Source organism: Dipodomys ordii, unplaced genomic scaffold (genome assembly GCF_000151885.1).
Source record: "Dipodomys ordii isolate 6190 unplaced genomic scaffold, Dord_2.0 Scaffold120, whole genome shotgun sequence".
Taxonomy (NCBI): domain Eukaryota; kingdom Metazoa; phylum Chordata; class Mammalia; order Rodentia; family Heteromyidae; genus Dipodomys; species Dipodomys ordii.
Genome location: NW_012267336.1, coordinates 2634979 through 2644753, shown reverse-complemented (window position 1 = coordinate 2644753; position 9775 = coordinate 2634979). Strand labels below are relative to the sequence as shown.

General features: G+C 44.1%; 1 protein-coding gene across 1 annotated transcript in view; it reads left to right on the top strand.

Annotated features, from left to right (window-relative positions):
• Positions 1-9775, top strand: part of Brpf3 (bromodomain and PHD finger containing, 3) — a 33758-nt gene that overhangs the window by 22308 nt on the left and 1675 nt on the right. The window contains exons 9-11 of the mRNA XM_013029585.1: positions 1382-1479; positions 4370-4467; positions 8710-8864. Coding sequence (XP_012885039.1) covers positions 1382-1479; positions 4370-4467; positions 8710-8864 — 351 coding nt within the window. The remainder of the gene's footprint in view (positions 1-1381; positions 1480-4369; positions 4468-8709; positions 8865-9775) is intronic.

Sequence of the window (9775 nt, the reverse complement as noted above, 5' to 3'; positions counted from 1 at the left end):
AAAAAGCCAGAAGTGGCGCTGTGGCTCAAGTAGTAGAGCGCTAGCCTTGAGCTGAAGAGCTGAGGGACAGCACCCAGGCCCAGAGTTCAGGCCTCACGACCGGACCCAAAAAAAAAAAAATTACCTTGAGTAAAACATTAAAATGTACTGCCTTCTATGTAATAACTACAACTGTTATTCACTAGATAATGCAGTATGGCCTTGTATATTAACTCCTTAAATTCCATTAACACCATTGAGGGAACACTTCTTTCAGAGAAGTTAAGTAATTTGTCCAAGGTTACAGAATTAATGAGAAGAGTTGGGTTTTGAGCCCTAGTAGTCTGGTTCCAGAGTTTCATTACACAGGGATTTTGCTTTGTTCTTTTCTGTTGTATTCCTGGGATTTAGTTGGGCACTTTTTTTTTGGTCAGTCGTGGGACCTGCACTCTGGGCCTGGGCACTGTCCCTCTGCTCTTCAGCTCAAGATTAGTGCTCTACCACTTGAGCCACAGTGCTACTTGTGGCTTTTTCTGCTTATGTGGTGCTGAGGAATTGAACCCAGGGACTCATGCATGCAAGGCAAGCACTCTACCACTGAGCCACCTTGGGCAACATTTTCTTACATGAAGATAAAAGTCAGTTAAACCAAGTACCGTTTAAGTCTGGGCAGACAAAAGTCCCCAGCCACATATTTTTTACCTGGAAGCTTGTTTTTGTTGTACATTTGAATTGCATATGAAGCTATCTAAAAATACTGATGCTGGATGGGCCCCAGTTAAACCATTGCTCTGTGTTGGTATCCCAGATTTGCTTATTACCCTTTAGTCTTTGTCTAAAATATACTTTACCTCTTTGTTTAAAAAAATTGGTCCACTTACAGAGTTAAAAAAAAGAAATCCATCCCTATCCAAGAAAAACTTCACACATTAAACCATTGAGAAGTGAGAAGTAGATTTCTTTTTTCAATTTAAAAATGTCCTTTCTAATTCTGGAAGTAAATGTGTCCATTTTAGAAAATTTAGAAGCAAGGCAAAATTTTATACCTCAGTATCGGTTGGTTTTTACAGATGATAATCACAGAGTAAGGCATTCTAGACAGATGTGAGGTGGCCGCTCCTCATGTCAAGGCTGCTGAGGCTCTGGACCAGAGATTAGGTGAAGTCCAAGCAACTTGGACAGGAACCTCTTTCTAGGTTTAATCCTTTTGTGTGATGGAATGGTTCCTGAAGCCAGGTGGGGGCTTGGAGGTGAAAAGTGTTGTGGATCTATAGGGGATGTTGACACTCCATCCTCCCCTAGGGCTTTTGCAGCTCCACTCCAGTTAGTGACAGGAAAGCAGGACTGAGTATGATAGCCATTGAAGCTGCTTGTTTCACCCCTTTCCTTGCTCTGTATGCAGTGATCCGGTGCCCCCCAAACGCAGCCGTGGGAAGCCAGCCTTGTCCAGAGTGCCCTTCCTGGAAGGTGTAAATGGAGACTCCGACTACAGTGTCTCAGGTGAGGAGGATGTTCAGACAGAGTCGTGAAGAGCCAGGTCTGTGGGCTGCTGCACTGCTGGTGCTTAGAACCAGGCAGTTTGTCCTTGAGCTCCCCAAACCCTGGGTCACTGGCCAAAGAGATGGCCCCTACTTCTAAGCCAGTCCTACTTAAAAAAAAAAAAAATTACGTGAATCGAGTAGGCAGCATATACCCATACTAACAAAAACTAAAACCATGTAGAAGGATGTACAATGAAAGCCAGTGCCTCTCCTCCCTGGAGGACCCGTGCATTTTCTGTTGTGTCTTACCCAACCCTTCCCTGTATATTACAAGCCAACACCTGTGTTCTGTTTGAGTGAGTAGAGAAGCCTAATAGATACATCTTCCTCTAAATCATTCCTTGGTTCCAGTTAATAATATACCCTGGAGATTCTTCTGTGCTTTGTCTTGGCACCCTAGAGTCCCATTATATAGAGAGGTACTTCCTTTTGTTTAGCTAGCCCAATAATAACGGACATTTAGATTGTTTTCATTTACTATCATAATCAGTATTGCATTGAGCTATCATAGCTGTACATAGATCATTTTAAACTATATGTATGGTAGTGAAATTGTTTCATTAAAAGGTATGTGTTGTGATTTTGATAGGTCTTGCCTGTCTACACTCACTAATCAGTGATAGCCTGTTATCACTGAATCTCACACATAATCTTGTCATTTTACACTGAACCCATGACCTTGGACAAGTCAAATAAAGGACAGAGCCAGGCCAGGAGGAGGGGAGGGATCTGGATTGGTACTCTGTGTGCTTTGGATGCCCTGTCTGAAGTTAATTTAATATACAAGCTGCAAGACTTCTTTGCCCCTCTTTCCTTTCCCAGCTGATTTCTTCTCCCTTATTTCCTTTCTCTTATGTGTGGTGATGGATGCATGCCTGTGTATTTCATTACTCTGTGTGACTGTCAGCACTCAGAAGGCAGGGTTCATGGCTAGATGAATCTGTACAAAATCTAAGCTTGAAACCAGGAGTGGACTGGCGTATTTTGTGCTTCTGGTGATGATATTTTATTTTTACTTTTAAAACCCACATATTTAAAATAACATTGAAAGAAATTTTAAAAGGGAATTGACCTCTCAGCTCCATCATCTTAACATGATTATCTTCATTTCTCTGTGTTGCCTTCTGTTTACTTTAGGCATGTTTTTAACGAAGTGTTAATCTCAAACTTGTACTTTTGAATTCTGCTTTTTAAAAAAATTATACTTTTTTCATGCTGACACATATGTGTCTTATATTATTGGAACAAGGTATCTCACAATGTTTTAAAATTTACTTACCTATTTTACTGCTAGACATTTGGGTCATCTCCGACTTTTAACATGACATCGTATAGTGAGCCCACAGTTTTTTATTCAAAATCCTTTTATTCATTGTAAAGTTGTTTTTCTTAGAATAAACTGCCGAGGAAGGAACTTACTGAAACAGATGGTTTATCCACTTTATCCTGAGACATCCTGCCAAATTACATTCTGAAAGGATTGCACTGGTCTGTGGTTTCACCCGCAGTGTACAAATGCACACGCTCCCACTCAGCCTTCCTCTTAAGCATTGGATCTTACCTGCTGTTGTTTCACTCAAGTCAAAACAGTATGGTGTCATTCTCTTAAATAGATACATTTTTTAATTACAAATGACTGATACTGTTTCCATAAAAATAGAATTGCCATTCTGTCAGGGTAGAGCCTTGGTTGAGTGAACTGTCCCCTCTAGTCCTCAGTTTGTAGGAATAGGACGGAGGAAAGAAGCATTCTCAGAAGTATTTATGAAATACTATCCATGTGTCTTATGTACTGGATAGATAACCAAGGCGATGTCCCTGTCTCAAGATGCATTCCTACTATAAGATTCTGACAAAAACAGGGACTTGCTAGACATGGTTGGCAGGTGATGTTAATCCTTACCCTCAAAAAGCTGAGATAGGATGGAGAGCCTAAGGTCAGTCTGCACTACGTAGGGAAATCAAGATCTCTCTGAGCTATATATAGCGAGACCTTGTCTCCAAGAGAGAAGGGCTGATGGTATAGCTCAGTCATAGAGTACTTGCCTAGTGTGCTCAGTCCCTGGGTTCAATCCTTAACTCTGGGGGAGGTGAGGAAACGGTTGCAAAAAACCTGCAGACTTGCTTGGCTCTGCTGGTTATGACCTGATGGCCCAGTGTGGCCCAGTTTAACAATAACTCATTAGCAGTTGGTTTTTATTGGGTAGGATGTCCTTTCCAAGCAGTTTTTCCATGAAACCCCCATCACCAAGACTCCTACTCGGGGCCATACAGTGGCATGGGGCTTGTCCAAGCCTCTCTGAGGCCCTGGAGGTGAAGCAGTTATATGGTTTTCCCAGGGAAAGCCATTCTAGGGTTCAGGTTCAGAGGTTGGTAAATTATGGCCTTCTGCCTGTTTTTAAGTGGCTGGTGAGCTAAGAATGTATGTTTTAAAATGATTTTAAAAAATCAAAAGAAGAATGGTTGGCATATTATAATGTGAAAATGACATAAAATTCAAATTCCATTTCCAAAATAGTTTTATTGGGACAAAGCCACATTTCATTTGTGTACATAGATTGGCTATGGCTTTCCTCGTGTTGCAGCTGCAAAGTTGAGTAGTTGGACAGAGACCACACTGCCCATAAAAACCTGAAATGTTCACTATTTGGCCATTAACAGAGCTAGTTTTCTGACCCCTGATCCAGTCTAAAATCTCTTAAGGAGAGAGCAAAGAAGAGGAAGGGTGGAGGGCCTGTTACTGACTCATTCCTGGGCTGCCCCGATCGAATGAAAACCACAGGCAGGGCTTTGGGGGTACCATTCCAAGTCCCCTTTGGGCACTGTTTCCTCCCCTCCCCCACCCCCAGGCAGAAGCCTCCTGATGCCCTTTGAAGACCGCGGAGACCTGGAGCCCCTGGAGCTGGTGTGGGCCAAGTGCCGAGGCTATCCCTCCTACCCTGCCTTGGTGAGTCTGCCCCAGACGCCACCCTCCTGCCTATCTTGGGCGGCTCTGGCCCTTGCCTTGCCTTGGGGGCTTATCTGATTGGATCAAGCCAGCTTAAGAGTGGTGGGTGTCAGTGCCTTTAGTTGCAGAGGGAGGGGGCCTTACCCCAGCCTGTGTTGGACAAACCAGATAGGGTCCCAGCTGGGAGCAATCAAAATAGACTAAAAGTATGAAGACACTAGGGTTCTTAGAGTTCTAAATAGCATTTCTTTATTTGCTTACATGTAAAAGTAGAGATTTAAAACACTGTTAATGCTGCTTAGATGCTTTATTAAACATCTGTCGTGCTAAGTCCTTGAAACACGGAGGCATCATATGGTTCTTCTATTTTGTAGGAAAGAGAACATAATCTGTTAACCATAGTCAGCCAGCTAATAAATGGCAGAGTTGGAATTTAAGCCCAAGGCTCAATATGTGTGATGTCAAAGCTTGTGTTCTGAGCCACTGAGTTCAAAATCACCCATAATTCTGTCTGTTCAGGGATTACTTGGTATATATCCACTTCATTTTTTAAAATAATGCATAAATATACATGTGTATGAGACCATGGTCTGTTTTTAACCTCCCTTCCACTTAACAGCTTATTATAAACCTTCTTGTTTTATGCTATTAAACATTCTCCTCCATCTCTTCAGTTTAATGGTTGCATTTTCAGTTGTGTTCAAGTGCCACATTTCAAATTATTTCCTAGCTGCTTATTGAGATTGAATTTTCACTGTGGTAAGCAGCAGCAAATGTCACTGTAGCTTTATCTTTGTGCACATTCATGATTGTTTCTTTCCATTGAATGCTTTGGGATGCCTTCTGGGATGAAGTCTATACAGAATTGTGATATAGGTAGCCAAGTTGCTTGAAATCTCCAGTTTATACTATCAGCAGTAGCTAAAAATTCCATACCACCTTAAGTTGTCTTTTAAAATTGTTTCTTCATTAAAGATGGAAAGTCCACTCAGCTCTGGAAGATACCACTAATTCTAAATTTTTAGGGTGTGTCAGAATCACCTGGATTTTCTTTTCTTTTCGTCATTTATGGTACTTGAACTCTGGGCTTGGGCGCTGTCCCTCAGCTCTTCAGCTCAAGGCTAACACTTTACCATTTGAACCACAATGCCACTTCCAGTTTTCTGGTGGTTAATTGGAGATAAGAGTCTCATAGACTTTTCTGCCCAGGCTGGCTTTGTACTGCAATCTTCAGATCTCGGCTTCCTGAGTAGCTACGATTACAGGTGTGAGCCACTGGCACCCGGCTCAACTGAATTTTTAAAATAAATGTGTATACCAAGTCATCTCTACCCTAGGACTACCAAATAAGATTCTCTGAGGCATGAATATTTTTTTTTTTTGGTTGGTCGTGGGGCCTGAATTCTGGGCCTGGGCACTGTCCCTCAGCTCTTCAGCTCAAGGCTAGCACTCTACCAGTTGAGCCACAACACCCACTTCTGGCTTTTTCTGCTTATGTGATGCTGAGGAATCGAACCCAGGGCCTCACGCATGCAAGGCGAGCACTCTACCACTGAGCCACCTTCCCAGCCCAGGCATGAATATTTTTTCAGAAGGTTTTTTTTTTTTTTTTTTAGGTGATCTATAGTCCAGGGTAGGAGCCACCCAGCCTCTCAGTGTACACAGAACTCTTCTCCCACCCTTTCCCTGTCTGTTGCCCTAGAGCTTAACCTCAGCCTCTTTTAAGTTAGAGGATGGGCACTCAGATCCTATCCAGGCAAATAAGGAAACTCTCAAAGGGATTATGCAATTTGCTGGAGCTTCACTGGGACTCATCTTGCCTTTCTTCTCTTCTACCACAGCAGTGGAGGTGTGGAAAGTTCCACAGTGTTATCCAACAGCTGGAGAGACCTGGGGCCAGGGCCTGTTTGATTTCACAAGGTTCTGGGGTTAGCCAGGCTGAGCCCACAGAAACCCCACCTTAGGCCATTAAGGAAGTGATTGACGCTGTGCAGGCTTGGGTGTTTATTTAAACCTTACCATGCAGAAAAAAGCCAGTCTAAAACTCATGTTTTACAAAGAAATTTAACCACTATCTGAACACACCCTGTTTTTATTTCTGTGCTCTCCCAGTGCTTTTCCTATGCCTGCTTCAATATGTATTTGCATGTTGTATTTTAATATATTTTTTCAAGCTGTCTTTTAAACAAATGTATTTTCTTGGTTTGAGTTTTTTTTTGAGGGGAGGCATAAAAATAATGTACATTATAGAAAAGCAACACAAACCCATTATTTTCTTATTTTGACTCTGAAATGTTTTGCATTGTTCTTCCTTTCCTTGCTCACATATTATAGTTACATATATAGTGTATGCCCTACATTTATTGTCTAAGATCTTAAATTTAACACAAGCTTTATTTCCGTGCCATTTTACACCTGCATAGCATTCATTGAGTGAATGGGCTGTCTCATTTTGGGGGATGGCAGCTGTCCTCAGATGGCACACTTAGCCACCTTGCCTTTGCTATCAGGAAGTTTTCACCACCCACCCCCTGGAGCCAGCATGCTGCAGTCAAGATGGAACATATCAGAGTAGAGTAGCCACTGCCTCTAGTGGCAGGCAAGGACGTTTAGAAAGGCTGTTAGAGTTGTTTCTTAGGACACTTAGCTTAGTCCCAGGAGGACTAGCAGGCTGGGAGATAAAATTTTGACCAAACTTACAATTGGCAGGTAGAGTGGAGTGGGGGTGGGGGGACGTTTAAAACTCTTAATCAGAGCGCCTGTTTTCAGCTGCTGGTCTTGAGAGGGATGTGGGAAACTGGCAGACACCCAAAGGTAAATAATGAGAGAGTTTATTATGAGAAGAGGCCTGCCGGGACAGGGTATAGGAATTAAGACTGTTCTGTCTCTAGAGAGGGCTGCTTCCTTGGTAAGCTTCCAAGTGTGCACAGATTTTCAGCCAGCTTCCCTGGAAGCAAGGACTGTACAGGAGGTGGCTTGTAGCAGACACTCATGCCTTGGCTGAGCATCTGGTTTTAGTTTGAATGTTCGATTTTAGTCCAGCCCAGGCGTCAGCCAGCTCTATAACTCTCCTTCACCTGTCAGTGATCTTCTTGGCATCAGTAAAACATTGAAAGGAGATGATGTGTGAGTAATTAAGAGTTCTGGAAACTTAAAAGTGCTCTATACCTGGAGAATTATTGTGTCAATGCTGTAGTCATTTTTGCTAAGCACCTGCTCTGAGCTAGACAGTAGGTACTGAGTGCAAGAAGCAAACAGAACAAGACAGGCCAAGCTTCTGCCCTTTGGGAGCTTGCTACCTCAAAGCTTAGCTCCTCCAGTAGTCCTCGATTCCAAGCACCTCATTTTCCTCACTACCTCTAGGTTCAGTCTCTCTCATTTCTCTCCTCTCTGATCTTTCCATGGAGATGACCCATATGTATCTGGTCCAGGCCAGAATTACAGTCAGACAGGAATGTGGTGGGTAGACACCTGTACATGGAACTGAAAGACTATTCCTCTTGCTGATGCAGAATCCTTCAAAGCTATGGTCTTTATACAAAACCCCTGAGCATTTGAGATGGATTACAAGGTGAATTCAGGGGGGTGGGGAATGGCCTCCTCCTCCCCCCGTCCTCTCTTTCTATCTCCCCCCCCCCCCGCCTCAAACTCTGGGCCTGGGTATTGTCCCTGAGCTTTTTCACTCAAGGCTAGTGCTCTACCACTTTGAGCCACACTTAAGGTTTTCTGGTGGTTTATTGGAGATAAGCGTCTCATAGACTGCCCTGCTTGGGCTGGCTTTGAACTGTGATACTCAGATCTCAGCCTCCTGAATAGCTAGAATTAGAGGTGTGAGCCACTGGTGCCTGGCCTCTTTCTTTTATGGGACATTGAGAGGAAGAAGTTTGTCTGTCTAGTTTGGATATCAAAGATAGCCCACTCAGTCCTGACATTCTCACCCCTGGAGGCCTCCTGCTGCTTCTCTCTTGGCTTTGCGGCCGGTAGTCCTTGGTGCACGTTCCCTCACAGGACCAGTTGAGCAGGGCTGGAAGATTAGAACAGTGAACTGGGAAACAGTCAAGGCTTCCATTTGGGGGCTCTGTGGGTCATGGTAGCTACATCTTTGCCATCCTTTGATTGTAGGCAGAGCCTACAATCTAAGTATGCCTTAGATGTGGGGTGCTTTTGTGGCTCATCTGGTATTTGGGGGTCCCTGAATACTTGCCCTGTCCCATTAAGTTCTTGGCTCCTTTCTGCCTCCAGATCATCGATCCGAAGATGCCCCGAGAGGGTCTCCTGCACAATGGTGTCCCCATCCCTGTCCCCCCACTGGACGTGCTGAAGCTGGGAGAGCAGAAGCAGGCAGAGGTTGGAGAGAAGCTCTTCCTTGTCCTCTTCTTTGACAACAAGCGCACCTGGTGAGTGGTCCTGTGGTCCTGAGCCCGTGCCAGGGTGTGAGCTTCAGGTGAAGGGACAGGCCTTTGCCTGGGCAGTTAGCCTACACTTAACCATGTTCGTGAGAATGGAATGCTACCAGGTGTCTAGGAATGGCATCGCAGGTGAGGCTCCCTGGGAAGTGCTCTGTGGCTGAAATTTGAGTCAGGAGACCTCCTCAGGAGTCTTGAGAATGAAGTCTGCAACTCTGGGCAGGGGAAGAAGTCAAACTGTAGAGCATGTGAAACAGAACTTATTTAGCTCATCCTCTGGGAGCTTGGGGAAGGAAAGGGGGAGTTGAGGCCATCTCTGGGGAGCGGAGGAGACTTGGCCAGGTAGCTCCCAGGCAGATGATTCCTGGACAGAGACAGCTGAGAACCTATCCCTACCCCTACTCCCAGCAGCTAGGAAAGCAAGTCTCAATGCTAAGGGGTATTCTGTATGAGGGACCCACTCCCATGGTGTAGGTGTCTCAGTATCAGCAGGAGAATACTGTCACCTCTGCTTCTGTAGAATTAGGTAGAATAGTCTGGCAAAAATAATGATACTAATAACTGCTATTGAGTATTTACTCTGCCTGTATACAAATTGCTATTAGATACATAATTGTATTTAATCTCACTTAAATCTTAATCCATCACAATCTTTTCTCTCTCTCTCTCTCTCTCTCTTTTTTTTTTTTTGGTCATTCGTGGGGCCTAACTCTGGGCCTGGGCCTTGTCCCTCAGCTCTTCAACTCAAGGCTAGTGCTCTACCACTTGAGCCACAGCACCACTTGGGGCTTTTTCTGCTTATGTGGTGCTGATGAATCGAACCCAGGCCTCATGTATGCAAGGCAAGCGCTCTGCCACTGAGCCACCTTCCAGCCCATACAACCTTTTTTTTTTTTTTTTGG